The 20,588-nt window shown below is 51.8% G+C and overlaps 1 protein-coding gene across 1 annotated transcript in view; it reads left to right on the top strand.

The window, feature by feature from the left end:
• Positions 1–20,588, top strand: part of LOC119238338 (cholesterol 24-hydroxylase) — a 30,369-nt gene that overhangs the window by 9,085 nt on the left and 696 nt on the right. The window contains exons 4-13 of the mRNA XM_037502007.1: positions 3,055–3,128; positions 3,612–3,698; positions 9,259–9,397; positions 10,346–10,456; positions 11,243–11,393; positions 11,573–11,635; positions 13,520–13,592; positions 15,854–15,938; positions 16,464–16,574; positions 20,026–20,114. Coding sequence (XP_037357904.1) covers positions 3,055–3,128; positions 3,612–3,698; positions 9,259–9,397; positions 10,346–10,456; positions 11,243–11,393; positions 11,573–11,635; positions 13,520–13,592; positions 15,854–15,938; positions 16,464–16,574; positions 20,026–20,114 — 983 coding nt within the window. The remainder of the gene's footprint in view (positions 1–3,054; positions 3,129–3,611; positions 3,699–9,258; positions 9,398–10,345; positions 10,457–11,242; positions 11,394–11,572; positions 11,636–13,519; positions 13,593–15,853; positions 15,939–16,463; positions 16,575–20,025; positions 20,115–20,588) is intronic.

The raw sequence follows: 20,588 nt of genomic DNA, 5'->3' as shown, positions 1-20,588 counted from the left end.
ATGAGCGTTCAAAAGTATATACATTCTGTAATTGTTGAATGAAGTACTTTAGGAATGTCAATTAAGTTGGTTGACTTTATTTCTGTGTATTTACTTACTTTAGCAACTACCACAGGATTGACCCCTTTATTTTTAGCAATTTCCCCCTTTATTCTTGGTAATATTCCATTTCCTAAAGTATATTTTGGTCTAGTATTAATATATCTACTCCCACTATCTTATGTTTACTGTTGCATGGCATAACATTTTTTTAGCCATTTACATTTAACCTGTCTGGATTTTTATATTTAGAGTGGGTTTCTTGTGGGTAGACCTGAGTTGGATCTTGTTGTTTTATAAGTCTGCCTAAGTATATTTAATGTACTTATTGATATGACTAGATTGAAATCTACTATGCTGTTATTGGTTTTCTATTTGTCCTATTTGTTGCTTGCTCCATTTTCTTCCTTTCCTGACCTCTTTTGGGCTTTAGTATGTTTTAGTATTCCATTTTATCTCCCCTTTCCTTATTAGCTCTGCTTTCTCTTTGTCTTAGTGGTTGTTCCACAGTTTGTAGTATCATATTTAACTTATATCAGTCTACCTTCAAATGATATTATACCATTTCATCTCTGTCTACTTTTAAGACTCTCTGGTTTCAGGCATTTAATTATGTTCTGCCTTGCTTCTTTTTGTGTTATTTCTATGTAGGGTTTTTTTTTTTTTAATTTCTTGCTTATGTGGATTCTTTGAGCATACTTATAATATTTGTAAAAAAAAAAGTCTTAAAAGTTTTTGTCTGTGAAATCCATCATCTCTGTTATTTCTAGACCTATTATAGGTGAGAATCTCCTGCTTATTGGCATGACTAGTGATTTTATACTAGACATTGAGTATTGTGAACTATATATTTTTGAGTGCTCAGCTTTATTTTATTCCTTTGAAGGTGAGTTGGAAAATGTTATCTGCAGGTGATGAAGTTACTTGCAGATCAATCTGATTACTTCTTGGTTTGTATTAAGACTTTTGTAGGTTGATCTAGAGTAGGACTTTACTCTTGATTTAGTTCAGAACAGTCAAAGACCGGAGTTGTTCTTTTGGTGTCTTTGTCCTGAAATTGCTTCTAAGCAGAAAGCTGAAGTAATCCTAGGTTGGGGGCCTGACATATTTTTTTTTCCTCTTGTATTATTTTTTATTGAGGTCATGTTGGTTTACAACACTGTATGATTTAGAGGAATAGGTTCACACCTCTTCAGATGTATGTTATCACCCACACCCAGAGTCCTCGCAAGCACCAAGAGTCCTCTACCATTGACCACTGAATTCTACCCCTGCCCCAACCTCCATGATGCCCACCCCCCAACTCGCCCCCTCTGATACCTTCAGTTTTACAGTCAGATTTCTAGGGCTTCTGGCACTTCTTTTGGTTTAGCTTTTTCTTCTTTTCCTTCTCTTGGGATTCACAATCCTGCATTGCCTGTTATCCAGTGTCTGAAAACAGCCATTTTGTAATTGGTCTGGTTTTTTATTTTTATTTTTCTGGTTATTTAAGGAAAGAGGGAAAATCTTTAACAGTTACTCTTTTGTGTATAGAAGTAAAACCTCAGGGTGGGCAACTAGAGAAGGCAGCAGGATGCTGTGGTCCCCTGTGCATCCCTCATGGCCCAGAGCCCAGCTCACTGGGGCATCATAGCCTCTCCAGGCTGGGAAGAACAGGTTGTGGGGACCCCTGGTGAGGGGGAGAATGTCAGAGCTTGTGTTATAGCTGCCTCACGGTGGGGGCTCCTCAGTTTAGCATGGAGTGGGGGGTTGGCTCTGACCTCAGAGCACTCGGGGTCTTCTGAAAGGGCCCTTGGAGGTGGCCTGTATGGTCATGGCCTTTGGGCAGGAGACAGGACCAAGTCTTCCCCTTGGCAGGGTAAGGTGGTGAGGGAACTTGGCTTACAAATGATAGTGTTTGGGGAAGTAGGATTCCCCTGGGCTGTGGCTTATGACCCAAAGTCTCCCATTTCTAGGGTTTCCGTTCCCCTGAAAATTCAGACATTCGCCTGAGACATTCACAGACACCAGCAGCCCTTGGGTTACCTGGCAGCAGAACTAGTCCCTGCCCCACAGGAGGAAGCTTAGCATCCTACAGCTCTCTGGAATTTGCCCCTACAGCCTCGCCAGCCCCTCTGCTGCCTGTCCCCACTCCACATACCTCTGCCTGGGTCACAGACTTCCCCTACTTTCCCCATAGCGAATCACCCAGTCTCAAATCCTTTTCCACCCTTTAGCGAGTATGCAACCTTGGGCCCGTTTTAAATCTGTTTCGTCATCTATGTGAAAAGCATCTATAGGTGAGCAAAGAGAGAGAACCCACACCTCAGGGCTGATGGGGTGTTAAGTGAGCTACAGGATGGGGATGTGCAGCTGGCACCGGTGGAGCTCCTGCTGTGTGCCAGGGCCCGCCTCAGAGCCATCGTGTAGTGTTGACTTGGCCACACACTTACCTCCATCCTTTATGATGAGGAAACTGAGGTGTAGAGTGGGGGAAGCACTTGCTCTGGTCATTGAGCAAGTGGTGGAGGGGGCTGCTGAGCCCAGATTCAGATTCATGCCAGCCAAGCTACAGCCTGAGCTGTTAACCAGGGGGTGCCTGCCTCACAACCATTGCTGATGGGACTGTCACTGTCCTCTACTCTTGGTCAGGCGAGTTGGCCCTTCCTCCAGGAAGCATTCCTTGACTTCTGGGGATGGGCTGACACAAACAACACTGACTCTTTGCCCAGAAGCCCTCCTTCTGGCATCTCCCCTCCCCCTCTCCATGTTAGAGCAGCACCTGCCTTTTCTTGCTCTGGAAGCTGGCAGTCACACTGTCCCTCGGTGCTCTGCTTTCCCCAGCACAGAGAGGCAGTGATGACTTGAGGGCAGGGCTTCTGAGGATTAGGTGAGATCACACCTAGGAAGTGTTCGCGCTGTACCTGGCTTGGGGTGATTTTCTGGGGCATGTTTCACAAGAATCAAGGAAACCACTAAGCTCTCGGCAGCTTCTTGTGGGTGCACGAGCTCATGGGGATGTTTTGGGGCCTCTAGAAGTTCCTGATGTCCACCAAATACAACAAGGACTCCAAGATGTACCACGCCATCCAGACCGTGTTTGGGGAGAGGTGAGAAGGGGAATGGGGGAGTGTTGAGGGGTTGGAGGGATCTGGGAGGTGGGGGTCTGGGGGGCCTGAGGGGGCTAGCCTCAGCTGGGCGGGCTGGGCTGCAGGGTGAAGAGCACTGGAGTGGCACCTGGACCCGGCTGCCAGGCCCACCCTAGGTGTCTCTGCGTGGCAGCCGCCGCTCTTGTCATTAGCATCTCCTTTCTGCTCATCCCCACCTGAATGACAGGCAGAGTACTGGGGTCTCAGAGCTTAGGCACATGATCACCCCAGTTCTATTTTATTACATAAAATACATTTTTGTCATAGTAAAAAGCCTCAGACAAAAACTCTACCACCTCTACCCCACTGGAGTTTCAATCCATGGTGTTTGGTGTGCCCATAGGGTGGCCATCACCACGGGCGTTGCCAGCGCCTGCATCACCCAAGGGCGGCTGCGGCCTTCCCCTCCCCTCCTGTGTGTCACACTGGTCTTTGTCCCCGCAGGCTGTTCGGTCAAGGTTTGGTGTCCGAATGTGACTATGAGCGCTGGCACAAGCAGCGGAGGGTCATGGACCTGGCCTTCAGCCGCAGGTGAGTGTGGCCAGGACGTGGGCCCAGGAAGCAGCAGGTTGCACCCCAGGTGACCCAGGCCAAAGGGAGGACGGAGAGGCCACTGGGAGTCCAAGAAAGATGAGTCCAGTCGACCAAAAGGCCATGAGGCTGAGGGAGGCCCCATGTGGCTTTGGAGCAGAGGGCCTGAGTATCAGGGTGCCTGGAGGTGCAGGGTCCCAGCCCCCAGGGGCTGCCCTGGATCAGACCTCATCACACCTCCTCTGGACTCCAGTTTCATTTCAGGGTAGCCTTTTATTTTGTAAATAACCATTGGGTTGAGACATAACCCGCACACTGTACAATGTCCCATTTAAAGTGTACAATTCAGGGCCTCCCCTGGTGGCGCAGCAGTTGAGTGCTGGGTTGCGAGGCTGCCTGCAGCCTCTGCAGCACCAGTTCGATCCCCGGCCACCGGTGAGGGTCCCACCCAAAAAAAAAAAAAAAAAAAAAAGGGTATAATTCAATGGTTTTTAGTATATTCACAAAATTGTACAACCATCATGCCATTCAACCGTAGAACATTTTCATCACCCCCAAAAGCAGCTGCTCCCCATTTCCTGTCAAAGCCCCAGCTCCTGAAAAACACAGAATTTACTTTCTTTCCCTATGGATTTTCATATTTGGACATTTCCTCAAAGTGCGATTGGTCACTCCATGGGATCCTGTGCCAGCTTTCACTCAGCACATCCTCCAGGCACATCAGGTTCCAGCATGTGTCGGAACTGCCTTCCTTTTTATTGCCCAATAACATTCCATTCTGTGGATGTGGACATGCCATAATTTTTTTATCCCTGCTTCAGTTGTTTCCATTTTTTGACTGTTGTGAAGAATGTTGTTCTGCACATTAAAAAAAAATATTTATTTATTTATGCATACAAGAGCTGGGGTACAGGCTAGAGGTGGGAGGGTGAGATGATTGACCAGAGACAGAGTGGGGAGCAGAACAGGTGGATTGACTGAAACACACTGCTGAGGGGAGCAGCGGGTGAGACAGGAGAGGTCTGCTGTGCCATGTGGGTCACCTTCCTGGGTGGGGATCAAACTCATGCAGCAGTGGCTGTGGATTGCTTCATAGTGCTGATGCTTAATCCCTTGTGTCACCAGGGAGGTCCTGCACATTTTTGTGCAGGTTTCTGTGTGGACAGAGGTTTTCATTTCTCTTGGGTGTGTAAGTAAGAGGGGGTGGCTGGGAAGTAGCTCTGTTTCACTTTTGAGAAAGATCATCTTTGACTTTGAAATAATTTCAAATTTATGGGAAAAACAGAATAGCCTAAGGGACTCCTGTATGTCTTTTACTGAGAATTACTAGTTGTTTAAATCACCATTTGCTTCATCATTTCTTTTCTGTGGGCATATATTTATATTCTCTCTATTACATACATATGTATATTATACATATATGGTGTTTTATTGAGTGCATTTTTTAAAAAAAGAAAAGATGTTCTCTCACTTTTTAATTTTAAACAAACTCAAGCTACAGTTTTCCTATACTCTTTGGGAACTTCAAATGTAGAACTATTTTCAGCTTTGTGTCTGGTTCATCTAACAGCATCTCTCTTGCTGTTTTTCCCTTGGGAGACTGCCCTCTTATTCTTTTTTCTTTTCCCACCACCATCCCTCAGACCTTGCTGACAATTTCTCCCACCCTGTGGTACTTTTTTAAAAAACTTGAGAGTGACTGGAGACATTGTGATCGTTGCCCTTAAAAACACTTTTGGGTGTATTTCCTAAGAACCAGAATGTTCTACATGACTGCAGTTCAGCTATCAAAATGAAGACATTTAACATTAATTCAATACTGTTATCTAATCCAAAGTCTGTTTTTGAATTTTTTCCACTACACAGTCAAGGCTATTACTTCCATGTCTGGGATGCAGCCCAGGTTCATGTGTTGTGTTCAGTTTCCATCTCCCTCCATCTCCTTCCTTCCAGACAGCTCTATCTTCTTGACTTTTTTAAAAAAGATTTATTTATTCATGCATGCAAGAATCAGGGTACAGGCCAGATGTGCAGGAGGGTGAGAGGATTCACCAGAGACAGAGTGGGGAGCAAAATAGGCAGACTGATAGAAATACACTGCTGAGGGGAGCAGTGGGAGAGACAGGAGAGGTCTGCCGCACCATGTGTGTATCTCCTTGGCCAGCCGGGAATTGAAGCTGTGCTGCAGAGGCTGTGGGCAGCTTCACAGTGCTGTGTTCAACCTGCTGTGCCATCAGGAAGGCCCTTCTTCTTGACTTTCTTGACCTAAAACTTTAGATGATAGGCCAGTTTTGTAGCCTGTCCTTCTATTTGAGTTTGTTTGATGTTTCCACAATTATACTCAGGTTTTGCTTTTAGGTGAGAACATCACAAAAGTGATGCTGTGTCCCCCTCAGGGCCTCAAGTCAGGGGACATGTGCTGTCATTTTTTTCCCTTGCTGGAGAAGTTGATTTTGCTCGCTTGTCAAAGGCATCATCCTCCAGGTTTCTCCACTATGAAATTACTATTTAGGACATAAAATTTGCATGACTGTAAACATCCTCACTTGCACTTTCATTGCAGTCTCTTCCCTGGCTGTCTTCCTTTCTCCCTCCTCCACTGAATCCACCTCACTGTCCTGGAGAGAGCTTGCCAAAATGCAGATCTGACCATGTCACTTCCCTGACCTGAAGCTTTCAATGGCTCTCAATCATCTGGAAGATGAAGGGCAATCCTTGCCCCTCCCCCAGTCTGGTCTCTGGACGCCACCAGCTTTTTCACTCTCAATTTTGCCCCTTTCTGGAACTACTGTGCTTCTTTTGGCACCTCTGTCTTTGTTCCTCCATTTCCACTGACCTCTGTACACCCCAGGGAATGCCTCTGCCCCTTTTATACCCAGCTAAGATGTCACTGTTTTGGGGACATATTCCTTAGCCCTATAAAGCTGAGGCCATGGCTCTATCACACCCTCTGCAGTGATTGTCAGTAATTTCCATGTCCCTTGCAAGACCACAGGTCCCCAGTGGCCAAAGATACAGCTTGTCCCTGAACACCTGTGCTGGGCACTTTGCAAGCCCTTTAGGAATATCCATAGAGTGAGTGAATGCCTGTGTGAGTTAAATGACTCAGATAGACTTGTTCTCACTAGAAAGTGGGCAGAAGTCAGAATGAGAAGGAATAGCTTGGAGAGAGGCATTGCTTAATAAGCCAGGGTTCCAAAGGTCCCTACCTCAGGGACCATGTCATGTTTGAGATTATCAGAGCAAGTGATACTCACTGGTCATAAACACCAGTTGCATGTCTTGATGAGGTTTCTCCAGTACCTAAGACCTGTGTTTGAATAGCACTTTATGTTTTATTAAGCATTTTCACCAATATTTTTATGTAAAAATTTTTAATTGTGGTAAAGCATATATAACATGACATTAACTGTCTTGACCAATTTTAGGTATACAGTTCACTAGCATTGAGTGCATTCACATTGTCATGCACTGTCACTTGACATCTTTATTTTCGAGTCTTATAATAAGGTCATCAAAAAGATGATCATTTTATTGGAAATGCAAAATTCACAATGTTTCATGAAAGAAACTTTGGAAATTGCTTCTGTCAATGAAGATGATATCAAGACTTGGATGATATCAAGACACTCACTAAGGAGAAAAGGATGGAAATCATTGATGAGTTTAATCTGCGTAGAATATCATTATACACTTTTAATAAAATTGCAAGAGTAAATTATGAAATTCTGCTTTCCTAGACATTACTTTTACTGAAACACGTCAGCCCCAATCATTTCCATCAAAGACAAGGGGGTTGGGATTTTACTGTACCTCTAACACCCCAGTCCAACCTTTTGTATCCATGACAACTGCAAAAGATTCAGCATTGTTGTGTGATAACCAGCTATCTGCTCTCCAAATAGTCAACTCGAATGTGAATTTAAAGACAACTACAAATAACCTTGTGAATAAATATATACTTGCAAACCATGTAAGTGTTGTGAAGAAAACATCAAGGGTCCATGAGAGCCTATGTAGTCACACTTCATTTAATGACAGGGATATCCTCTGAGGAATGTGTTGTGAGGCCACATTCTTGAGGTGCAAACATTGTCGAGTGTAATACATCATAGTGTGTAATACAAACGTAAATGGCAGAGCCTCTGTCGAAGCTGGGTTCTGAGGGGTAGCTTATTGAGACCACTACTGTGTGTGTGTTGTGTCTGACCAAATCTCGTTGTGCAGCACGTGACTACACTGGGCCTACTAAGGGCTCAAGAGATGTTCCTGAGATGTGGCATTTTTGTGTTTATCTGGAGAATGGGAAGGTATTAAGGTGATAAAGGGGCAGGGGATGGACAGTGGGAGGGAGGAGAGCTCTAGACGTAGGGGACAACATGTGCAAAGGCCTTGAGGTAGAAGGAGCATCATGCTTTGGAAGAACTAAAAAGCCATTGTTACAAGGAGGTGACCCACAGGTGGGAGTCAGCAAGGGCCAGACTTCCTCCCAGTCCCAGGTGAGGTTTTTATCTTCCTTCTAGGAATGACAGGTGATTTAAAACTTTCTAAGATGGCAAGAGACTAGACAAGAGTGGTACTTTCATTGGATACTTGGGCAACAGTGCAGGGTGGGGACTGGGCAACAGTGAGCATGAGGGTGCTGGGTCTGTGCTAGAACCAGAATGCCAGAGCAGGGTTGGTTGATGGGCATTGTAGAGCTGGGGTTTTTTAATTCATGAAATAATTACTCTTTTCTTTCATAATTTTTCTTTTTTTCTTTTTAATATTGAAAAACTCTTACTTGGAAATAATTTCAAGAACAAGGATAGGTGACAGTACACACATATGCCCTTTACTCATATTGTTAACTTTCCAAGTTATTTTTAATTGCAAAAGCAACACTTTCTCTTAGTAAAAATTTAGCGATAAATATAATAAACAAAATGGCAGTCTCCTCCCTTCCCATGTCCTCAGGGTTGCTAATCTTGTGAGTTTGGAGTGCATCCTTCCATACCTCTTTCTAAACTCTGTGCCTGGGAGACTGACCAACGTGGCTGTCCAGGGGCAGGGAGCTCTGTGGTCTGGTTGAGGACTCTTTTCCATGCTGAGCTGGCCACTGTGATGGCTCAAGGACAGGGAGTGAGATGGGAAAACCACAGGCTGCTGATGGTAGGCCGGCAGGGCAGTTAAGGAGAGTGGACAGTGTGAGCAGAAGGGTGTGAGAGGACTGGGATCATCCCATCATGGATTTTAGGGGACCCCCGAGGCTCTTCTTCCCCTCCATGCCACTGTCCTCTGGGATTTCTGTATGTCCACATCCCATCATAGTGGAGGGATCCAGGCAGGCCCCTAATGATGGAATCATTAAGACAAGGACAAAGGAACAGTGTCCACCCTGAGTGTGTATGAGGTGGGGAATCGTGAACCCTCGGGGCTTAGTTTGATTACTTCAACCCTAACTGGGCTGGGGGACACCATCTCCACTCTGCACACAGGCCCCCCACTCCAGGGAAGGGGATATAGGGTGGTTGCAGGCCCAGCTGGTCCTGGTGGTCACTGATTTGTGCTGTTTCTACAGCTCTTTGGTCAGCTTGATGGAAACATTCAACGAGAAAGCTGAGCAGTTGGTGGAGATTCTGGAAGCCAAAGCGGATGGGCAGACCCCAGTGTCCATGCAGGATATGCTAACCTCCACCACCATGGACATCCTGGCCAAGGTGATGGGTGGAGGGCGGGGCCCAGTGGGAGGCCTAGGGGCAGAGGGCTCATCAGAGACTCCTTCTCTGGTGTGGGATCTCATATATTTTATCTCCTTAAATATTCAAACAATCTAGTGTGAAATCGGAGCTACTAACTCATCCTCTAGTAATGGACGCCCAGAGGTGTGGGTACTGGCCCACGGCCAGTCAGTGCTAAGAGCGATACTGACTCTCAGGCCTGCCTGACTCCTGACTCCCAGTTCAAAGCCTACCCCAGCCCATCGCCCTCATTGGGGTATGGCCTGGCTTCTCCCCCTGCAGCTCAGAAGTGGCCCACATCACCCCAAGTCCAGGTAAAGGCAGGCCAGGCAGCTGAGGGTAGAGATATACTGTGAGCACATGAAGGTCCTCTTTGGCCATTCACAGGAGAGCTGGGTGAGGACAACTGCCAGGGAAGGTTGCAGTTCAGGGGGAAGTGCAGAGAAGGAAGACATGGATTACTAAGCAACTACTGCTTGGGTGGTTTTTTTTTTTAAGATTAATTTATTTATGCATGCAAAACTTGGGGTGCAGGCCAGAGGTGCAGGGGTGAGAGGATTCACCAGAGACAGAGTGGGGAGCAGAACAGGTGGACCCACTGAAATACACTGCTGAGGGGAGCAGCGGGGAGACAGGAGGGGTCTGCTGCGCCATGTGGGTCAGCTCCCTGGCCAGGGATAGAACTCAGGCTGCAGTGGCTGCCTAGCTTGATAGTGCTGAGACTTAACCCCTTGCACCACCAGAGATTTTAATCCTCACCACCTCCCATGGGGCTGGAACTCACGGGGTTGTTGTGAGGAGATGGTGCTGGGATATGACTCTACCCCCGTGCCCAGCCTGGGTCTCAGCAGGACAGCGCCAGGCTCTGCCCTGGGTCTTCGGTCCTCCTACCCCTTTGATTTGACCTGGCCCTTCTCTCTCCCCCAGGCAGCTTTTGGGATGGAGACCAGCATGCTGCTGGGCGCCCAGAAGCCTCTGTCCCGGAAAGTGAAGCTGATCATGGAGGGCATCTCCGCGTCCCGCAACACCCTGGCGAAGGTACTACCTCTGCTCCTCTCTCGGCCGGTTGCCATAGCTCGCGCCGCGCTCATTTGCGGGGGCACCTCCTCCAGCCATATTTTTTTCAGAACAGATTTTGTGTTCTGAAAACACAAAACGGATTTTGTGTTCTGAAAGTCTGAAGTGACTTCTGAATCGGTTAGGGTTTGCATACATCGTCCAAAGTAGAGGCTTTATGCAGACCAGGAGTGACCGCCCACTTGAGGATGGCTGCGATGGGCCCACCATGCCCGATGTCCCTAGAGTCTTCTGTCCTTCTGGCCCACTCCCTCCACCTCTTCGTTGTCATCAGACGGCTGCCACAGCTTTCCTCCCCTTCTTCCAGGCATGAGGAGGGAGGAAGGGGCAAAGCTGGCCCTGGAGTTGATTCTTAGGTGGGTGCCCAGTTCCCTGGGGTGTCCGCCTCTGAGCTTGCTGTCCCCTGATGCCACCCCATCTTTTCGGCAGTGATTCCAGTTCACTTCTCTCTGGCTGTGGTTTCCTCCCCGCTGCCTCGGTTCTTCAGGGACAAGCTCTTACTGTCCAGTGCTATGTGGATGTCCATCATTTACGGAGCTGGTGCAGGAAGGGGAAGCTGGTGTTGGGCTTAGCCTGCCCTCTAGCTCTGGTCTCCCTGGCTAATTTATATTTTCTAGAACTTTCTCCCAGTCTTCCAACTCCAGCTTGCTGCTGCTGCTGTGTATCTCTAAAGTCACTTCAGAGTTGGGAGGTGGGATAGGGAAATGTGTGTGTCCAGTGGACCACCCCGAGCCCACTTTTCTTCAGTTCATGCCAGGGAAGTGGAAGCAGCTTCGCGAGATCCGGGAGAGCATTCGCTTTCTGCGCCAGGTTGGCAAGGACTGGGTGCAGCGCCGCCGGGAGGCCCTCAAGCGGGGAGAGGACGTTCCCGCAGACATCCTCACACAGATTCTCAAAGGTGCGGGGCTTCCTTAGGGCTGGAGTGGCGGGGGTGCCGGGAATATGGGGGGCGCTGTTCACCCCAGCTGTCCCCACGGGCTGGAGGACAGAGTGACTGGGTCCTTCCACGAGCTGCGGGGAGGCGGGAGGATGTGTTGTGGGTGCCCTGCTGGGCCTGAGACCCGCCTTGTCTTTCAGCTGAAGAGGGGGCCCAGGACGACGAGATTCTCCTGGACAACTTTGTCACCTTCTTCATTGCTGGTTCGTAGCATCTGCGCTGGCCAAGGGCTCAGAGCTCTGGGGACATGACGGGAAGTAGGGTCCCTTAAGCTCTGACGTGCAGCCATCTAAGCTGAGTTCTGCGGTATTGGGGGGCTAGGATGAGGGGAGTGGAAGCCAGCTCTCTGCTTGCAGGAGCCTGTGGCTCTCTCTCTCACCAGCCTCTGGCCTGGTGATGGGGTTGTTCATTCTGGGGCTCTGTGAGGCGGCCTATGCGGGGCTCAGGAGATCTTGGCTCAGGAGAGCAAGGCTCTCCTTCACTTACAATCTGCCTCAGACCAGCACAAAAAGATGTGCTAACTGAGCTGCTCCATTCACTAGCTCCTCAGATACTGTCTAGGCATTGCCCATCCACGTAGGACAAAAACACGGTGAGGACGTAAACTCCCTGTTTGGGGATGTTAGACTTGGACCCACAGCCCAGGGCAGCCCCAGCGGGAGAGAGGACTTTTGACTGGGAATTTTATAGGAATGTTGAGTACCAATAATGTTGACGGTTCACCCCGATTGGCGAAGGTTGAAGTCTCTACCCTTCGTTGGGTGACCAAGGAAGTGCTTATTTTTAGTAGGTTGTGCCTGACACTCAGCAGTTTCAGCTTTGAGTCGTCAGCAAAGGGAAGAAAGCACCGTCAGCTTTTTGTCAGCAAACTTAGGGAGGCAAGAAGGAAGTCCACTCACAAAATAGTGTGAGTGTTGCAAAATGTTCCCACCCAGAACACTCCTCCACCCGTTAGGGATTCTGCAGTGCCTCTTCCTCCAGGAAGTCCTCAGGGATTGCCCTGGCCTCCATCAGTGGCTGCCCCTGGGACCCGGAGCTCCTTTCTGCCCACACATCTCATAGAGTCCTGTATTTATTGGTGGTATTAGATGAGGTCTGGCCTCCAGCTTGGTGGGTCAGGAGTGTGTGGTTTTGCTCACCTGTGTATTGGGGGGGGGGGTGGCATGCAGTAGGTAGCTATAAAGATGGAATGAAATGTGGCAGGGGAGACTGGTGAGTAGAGGAGGGGTGGTGGGGTGGTGGGGCTGGACTGGATGGCAGGGCCATAGCAGGATGTGCTTGCTGGAGGAAGGTTGACCTCCCCCTGGGAGCCAGGATGCTAGGGGCTGAGACGAGATCCTTCTAGGCCAGCTTTGTGGCCTAGGCCTCTGCTTCCTCATCCCAGCCCATCCCTGAGCCTGTGCCCAGACACTTGGGGGGCCAGGGCCACCTCATCTCTCCTCCTCTTCCCCAGGAAACCAAAAGGCAGTTCCACAGAGCCCGGGGGGCTTCTGGCTGTTTCTGCTGCTCCCCTTAGCTCCTCTCCGTGGGGTACCCTACCTGACCTTCCACCTGGGAGCTGCTGGTTGTGAGGTGAAGGCCCTTCTCTCGCCTCCAGCAGGCTGCCCAGGTGTGACTGGGGGCTGCTTGTCACCTGTGCCCACCTGCCCCTGGAGGAAATCCGTAGAACCCGACCGGTGCCCTCAGGCAAGACGAACTCCTGAGTGACCCATCCTCTGGGGGGCCACCTGCAGCAGGACCACATGGGCCTCAGGCTGGACACCCTGCTTGGCTGGGCCCCAGCCCGTCCTCCTGCTGTGCCCTTAAGGGAGACACTTTCCTCCCCCCTTGGCTTTGTCTTCAGTCAGTGATGATGAGCATCCCGCGGCCAGGAAGCCTCAAGGACGTTGGAGGGAGGGGCTTTTGGAGTGGGAGGCCTGGATGTGTGGGGCCAACGCCACTGACTTGGCAACATGGCTGGCACAGGGAGGTGGAAGGGGACAGTGCCACACCTGTGCACCCAGCTTAGCATGGGCAGTTGTGCCCACCAGGACCACCCCAGGGCCTGGAGCCCCATGCGTAGCTGCCACCCTCCTCCTCTCCCGCAGGTCACGAGACCTCTGCCAACCACCTGGCATTCACGGTGATGGAGCTGTCTCGCCAGCCAGAGATCCTGGCCAGGTAAGGAGGGGAGCAGCGGGGCAGGGGTTTCCTTGATGTTGACTAGAAGGTAGTTGTCTGATGTCTTTTTCTAGAGGGCCACCTGCCCCTACCTCCCATGACTGAATCCTCGCCAGTGTGTCCTGCTCGCTACCCCAGGGCCTTTGCACATGCTGTTCCCTCTTATAGAAGCTCTTTTCCCTGTTAACTTTTTTTTTTTAAACTGGAAACCCCTTCTCCCCGCCCCTTTTCCTCCCACTCCCCTCCTCTGCTGCCCCTCCCCTTCTCTTTCTCCCCTCCCCCACCTGCTCCCCCTCTTCCCCACACCCTCCTCTTCTCCTCTCCCTCCTCTCGTCCCTCCTCCCCCTTCCTCTGCTCAGACACTATCTCAGCCTCCTTCCAGCCCCATTGCTCTGTCCCTGGCCAGCTCGCGTTCAGTCTATTTCAGTCATGAAACAGAAGGCCCAGGAGGGAGGCTGCAGCCCTTTCCCTCGCCACCGTAGCCCAGTGCCCGGCCAGGAGCTGGCACTGAGGACTGGACTGAACGCCAGCTGAAGTGCTGAGGAAGCCCTGCCTCCCGCTGGCCAGAGCCAGGGGTCACTCCTGGGAGATGGCATTCGAGCTGGGCCACTGGTTTCCTTAGACCCACCGTCCCCTCCAGGACTGGGGTGCAGGCCCAGGGGCAGAGCTCAGTGTGGGCGCGGGCGGCAGGGAAGCCAGAGTTCACACCAGTCACCTGCACAGCAGGGCCCCAAAGCAGTTTATTAGGGCCCAGAATGGGAGAGCAGCGTGCCCGTCATGAACCTGGAAAAGACCAGGGAGGGAGTTAAATAACAGCAGCAGCAGGAACCTGTCTGGGGCACCCCACCCCCCAGAGGCGGGCCCGAGAACCATGAGCAGCACCACCTGCCTCACAACATTGCCCCACTCCGGTAACCTCGCCCCAAACCCGTTTTTTTTTTTTTTTTTTTTTTTTTTAAGATTTATTTATTTATTTGTGCATATAAGAGCTGGGGTGCAGGCCAGAGGCGGGAGGGAGGTGAGAGGATTCACCAGAGACAGAGTGGGGAACAGAACAGGCAGATGTACCGAAATCCACTGCTGAGGGCAGCAGCAGGGGGACAGGAGAGGTCTGCTGCGCCCTGTGGGTCAGCTCCCTGGCCGGCTGGGGATCAAACTGCATAGCACGGCTCTGCTGCAGTGGCTGTCCATAGCTTCCTCGCGCTGACACTTCACCCCTTGCCCAAACCCATTTTTTTTAATGTTGTGGCAAATATACGTACACACGGCGCATTTACCATTTAACTCTTTCTATGAGTACAGATCAGTGGCATTAAGTACTTTTATATTGTTGTGCAAATATCCCCACCATCCACGACAGAATTGTCTGATCACCCCTAATTAAATTCTGTCCCCTTTAAACACAAATTCCCCACTCCCCTGGCCCAGTCCGCACCCCCACCCTCACGGGCTCCTTGCTGTGACACGGTGACCCTCTGGGGTCCTCGCCCAGGTGGAGTCAACCAGACCTGCCGCTGTCTGAGTGCGTCACTCAGCGACACATCCTCAAGGCGTGTGCAGCAGTGTCAGCTGCTCCTTTTCAAAGCTGAGTAATATTCCAGTTGCCAGCTCGCCCCTCTGGCTTATCCATGCATGTCTGTGGACACCTAGGTTGCCCCCACCTGTTCACTGTTGCAAAGAATGGGGCCACGCCACATGTAGCTGTGCACTTACCTATTTGACGCCCTCCTTGAATTCTTTGGGGGAAGGTATCCCCATGGGACTGCTGGATCAGGCAGTATGTCTACACTGCTTTCAGGAGGCACTGCCTTAGGTGACCCACATGCACTGCACTGCTTTACCTCCTCCCCCCATGATGCTCAAGGGTCTTGGATTCTTCACACGCTCCCCAACACGCATTCCCTTCCGTCTTTTGATACCAGCCTCATTCTAATGGGTGCACCCCTGGGTTTGCTCAACCCCAACCCTACCCTCATTTTCTGTTTCCAGCTGCTAGCCAGTCTGAGGCAGGCCCAATGCCCTCGTTCTGTGGTGTAATTTATCTCAGCAGCCGATTCCTGGCGGCAAACCCAGGCCCCAGAACGTGGGCCCCAGCTTGGGCATCTGGTTCGGATGTGGTGGTCCAGGATGTCTGGACAGTGGGGGGTGCGGTGTGTGCAGGTGGGGAGCCCAGGCCTCCCTCTCCACCTTCCTTCTGTCCCCTCTTCTTAAAACGAGTGTGGGGTCTCTTCTTGGAGACGAACTTGTCTTTGACTTGACAGGCTGCAGGCGGAGGTGGACGAGGTCATTGGCTCCAAGAGGCACCTGGACTGTGAGGACTTGGGGAGACTGCAGTACCTGTCTCAGGTGTGACGGGAGTGGGGGAAGTTTCTGGGCAGCTGTGGGCAATCCCTGGGGTGAAGCCAGCTGCCTCCCTGGACCCGCTCTACACAGTGCTCCAAATGCCACTGAGGCTCCCCCAGGAGAGGGACAACGTCCCGTGCCCAGGCTGCCGCAGACAGTGCTGTGGGGGCGGCTAGGCTGCCCAGGTAACGCAGCGGTGGCAGGCCAGCCCTTTAGTCAGCAGTGCTATTTGCGGAGCTGGGCCAGGCAGGGCTCCAGAAGTCCTAGCTTCGTTCCAGGGAGCCGGGCTCAGCGGGCCCTGCGGAGTGGACAGGCCACAGCAGGAGCCCTGATGGGTGTGTGGGGCATGTGGGAGCCCTGGCTAGAGGGAGCCCTGGCTCCCCTGTAAAGGCAAGGCTGACTTTCCAGGGGCCTGGGATGCAGCCGAGGTGGGCGCACCCTCAGCAGCATGGGTGGGAGTGGCCTGCGGCTGCAGGCCTGTTCCGCGGAGTCTCAACCTCTCCCATCCCCCTGCCGTGACTCCTGCAGGTCCTCAAGGAGTCACTGAGGCTGTACCCGCCAGCCTGGGGCACCTTCCGCCTGCTGGAGGAGGAGACCTTGATCGATGGGGTCCGCGTCCCCAGCAACACCCCGCTCCTGGTGTGTGGAGGCCCTGCCTGCTGCCCCCAGGGCCAGTTGGGGCCCAATCTTCTGAGGTCGAGGTTCTCGGCTGCGTGTCGCTGTGACCCACGGGGTCTTTTTCTCTCCCTTTTCACACTGTCCAGTGTGAGATTATAGTGGATGATTCTGGAAGGGTGGTGCCCCATCACAGCTGGGGATGCTGAGGCTCAGAGAGGTTGGGTCACTTTCCTGAGGTCACACAGCCGGCAAGGGGCAGATAGGCAGGTCCACGGTCTCACCTCTGATCCAGATTTGTCCTTGTTCCTTCTCTGACCCTGTGACAGCTCCTTCTCCCACGGAGGTCCACTGCCCTCCACTCCTTCCCATTTTGTTTCTTTCTTGCTCACCTGTTCTGGCAATACCGGCAGGCACAGCCGTCTCCCCTAACCCTACTGCCGCCCCGCACTAGCATGTCACCATCTGCATCATGTCCCTCTCCTGCTGTGTTCCAGGATTCGCTCTTCCGCTCAGTCTACGATGGTTTGGGAGGGTTTGTGCACAGGCACTCACCCCCCACTGTCACTGCTTGGGGTGTCCTGGTGTGTCCGTGAAGTACCCTATGCACCCATTTGGGGTGCACGGGCTTGGAGAGGCTCGGGGCTGGTAGCCTGTCCCATCCACACTTCCTGGGGCACCGAGCAAGTTAAAATGGTGGGTTTAGTCTCCAGCTCACTCTGATGGGCCACGCTGTCTCCCGGCCCCGCCCCGCCCCCGCCTCCTCTTCCTCTTCTTCCGGCTTAAAGGTCTTGGGCGTCTGCCGCCTCTGCATTTATTGTTGTGCTGCTTCACAACAACCTTTAAGGCGCCTCCCATGTGTGATGATAAAGTCTTTCCATGTTTGCTTCTCAGTGAAGCTCCTTCTTCCTTCTGTTTTTGTTGTAGAGCAACCCCGATACAAAGCGGGGTGCCTGACTGTGGGTCCTCACCCGCGCGCTTAAAAGGACTTATCAATGCTCTACTGCAGGCACACGGGAAAGGTTAATAAAAGGTTTATTTACAAGGGAAGGGGAAATGGGGAAATGGACAGCTCAGGGAGAAAAGTGGGAGACAAAGTTTTAAATGCGTCCTACCCGATCCCCCGATCTGGAATCCCAAATGGCACCCTGAGAGCTGGCCACGAGCCAGGAGCCGTGAAGCCAGGAGGCGAGCGACAGCGAGCCCCCCCAAGGCCCACGTGTTTGGTTTTTATACACAACCCTGGCTGCTCAACTCCACCCTCAGGTCCCAGCCACCTTCCCTTTGGTGGTGACAGGATTTGTCTTTCCCAATGTCTTGATGGCTTTAGTCTGGAGTGGGGGTGGGGTCCACAAAGCCTGCATGGATTAGCTCAGGACATCCTCTCCCCCTAACATTTTGAATGTTAACCTTACAGGGTAGGAACCCTGGGCTGGAAGCCTTTCCCTTGTCCTTGGGGTATCTTTCTCCTTTGCTCTTTGAAGTACTAGGTATCTCCTGCCAGTCCCCTCGTGCCTGTCGTGCTTCCACTGAGAAGCCACCGGCCATTACCTGGCGAGCCCGCACACGTTACCTGTTTCTCTTTTGATATTTTCAGTTTTCTGTTCCTTCGACTGTTTGATTGGTGGAGTGTGTCTGATGTTATTTGGTGTGAGGTCCTTTGCCCCTCTTGGATCAGAACGTCTGATTCGTTTCCCAGATTGAGATGTTTTCAGCAATTCTTTAAAAAATAACTTCTCTGCCTCTTTCTGGGGCCCGCATGATACAGATGTTATTTCCTTTTCAATGATCCCCTGTTTTTGAGTAGTAGCCTCTTTCGGAGGAGACCCAGTGATCGCACCTGTTTTTTCTGGCTCCTTCTGGTTCCCGCTGTTCCAGTTGCGAGCCCCGAGCCTCAGCCCAGGCCAGGCCAAGCCAACCACCCTCGCTGCGCATCCCCACCCCCAACCCCTTCGTCTGCGTGGAGATGATGGGCGCACACTGGGCCTCCCTCTGTCTGTGTCTGCGCCTGAATCTCTTCTTATAGGTACACAGCCAAATCGGACTACGGTCTACCCCAATAACCTCATTTTAACTTAAATACCTTTGTAAAGCCAAATACAGTCATGTTCTGAGGTTAGAACTTCAACATAGGAGCGGCGGGGTGAGCACCAGGGAGCCACGACAGGGTCCATTGTCATCTTTTTTTTTTTTTTTTTAAGATTCATTTATTTATTTATACAAGCACTGGGTACAGTCAGAAGCACGGGAGGGTGAGAGAATTCACCAGAGCCAGAGCAGGGAGCAGAGCAGGCAGAAGGACCAAAGTACACTGCTGAGGGGAGCAGTGGGTGTGGCAGGAGAGGTCTGCACGCTGTGTGGGACCCTTGCCCGGTGGCTGGGGATCAAACCGGCGCTGCAGAGGCTGCAGGCAGCTTCACGGCCCAGGGCTCAACCACTGCGCCACCAGGGGAGGCCCCCATTGTCATCTTTATGAAAGAGAATGATGAGCTTCAGCCCCAGCTGCTGGGCCCCCTTCCCAGGGCTCTGCCTGCCTTCTCCAGCCACACCAAAGCTTCATCTACTTGTTTGTTTACCCGTTCATTCCCCCCACACCCCTAGGCCAATACCTCCTGCCTTATGACCATCTTTTCTGAATGCCCTCACATATGGCAGGCTGATTCTCAACCCAGATGTGCAAACCCATGGATCTTGAGTGGGAGACTCCGCTGCCAGCCCTGCTGCTGGCTGGCTGGGTCAATGCAAGCCAGCTCCCCCTAACCCCCAACCTATGACATCCTGCTAAGATGGTAACAATGGTACTCAACCATGGTTTATTGAGAGGAGCCAACAGAATAATATATGTGCAGTATGTACCTGGCAGGCTTCTCTGGCACATAGTAGGTGCTCTTGGATGGCCTCAGCCCCTCCCCGCTATGTTCTCACTAACTGTTCAGAGCTCAGCCTCAGGCCTTCGTCCCTGCACCCCCAGCAGCCCTGGACTTTGCACCCAGAGAATCAGGGCCAGAGCCAGCTCAGAGGGCAGGAGAGGCGATGGGCCTGGGAAAGTGGCCCAATCAGGTACCATGGCATGTAGGTGAAAGGCTATTGGGCACCAAGTCAGACCTGAGTTTGAATCTGTTTGGTCACAAATTTTCCAGGGGACCTCAAGCAAGTCATAAACCTCTTTCTGAGCCTCAGTTTCCTTATATATAAAATAGGGGTCACTGCAGCTCCCCCACAGGGCAGAAGCAAGACTAGGATAACCAGCCTGTCCTCTTTCTTCCTCTTAGAGACCAATGAGACCCCCCCACTGCCGACCCAGATGGGTGGGTTGGTGGGTGGGGAGATTGGGGGTGGGATAGAGCAGAGGTGGGCACACAAGTATGGGGCACTGCTCTGCTCCGAGTCACCCCATCGGGAGCCACAGAGGGTGGGGGAGGTACTAGAGGGCCTGTTCTTGGAACCAGAGACTAGCAGACCGTCTGCCTGACAGTTCAGCACCTATGTGATGGGGCGGATGGACACGTACTTTGAGGACCCGCTGACTTTCAATCCTGACCGCTTTGGCCCGAAAGCACCCAAGTAAGTTCCTCTTTGAGCCATCCACAGCGGAATCCCTGGGGGCAGGACAGGGGTCAGTGGCCTCTGGTCTGAGCTGCCCGCGCCCACTGAGTCCACAGCCTTCCAGGGCTGTGATGTGATTGTGAGTCCCTGCTCTGCCCCCTTTTACTGGGGAGGAAACCGCAGCCCAGAGATGTTGGGTGCCTTGTCCAAAGGTGCACGGCCGGCACGCGGCAAGCCTGGGGTTATCTCAGCGCATACTGTGCGCACTGCCCATCAGCTGCGGTTCCTGGACAAGCGTCTGCGCCCCTTCCTGGCTCCTATCTGGGAATCGTGGGTACCAATGGCGGCCCTGTGAGGCGGCTGTGGGAGCGTGCGTGGTGCTGGGGTAGCGGCAGGGGACAGGCTCAGGTTGCTACCGGGCCTGACCCTGCCCTGCGAGAACCGAACACACGATCAGCTGGTGCGTGAGTGACGGGGGCTCGGGCAAGTGCC

The sequence above is a fragment of the Talpa occidentalis genome, unplaced genomic scaffold (assembly GCF_014898055.3).
Source record: "Talpa occidentalis isolate TD23 unplaced genomic scaffold, MPIMG_talOcc4v2.1 talOcc4.11, whole genome shotgun sequence".
Taxonomy (NCBI): Eukaryota; Metazoa; Chordata; class Mammalia; order Eulipotyphla; family Talpidae; genus Talpa; species Talpa occidentalis.
The sequence above is the reverse complement of the archived record's forward strand: the minus strand, read 5'-3'. Positions and strand labels throughout refer to the sequence as shown.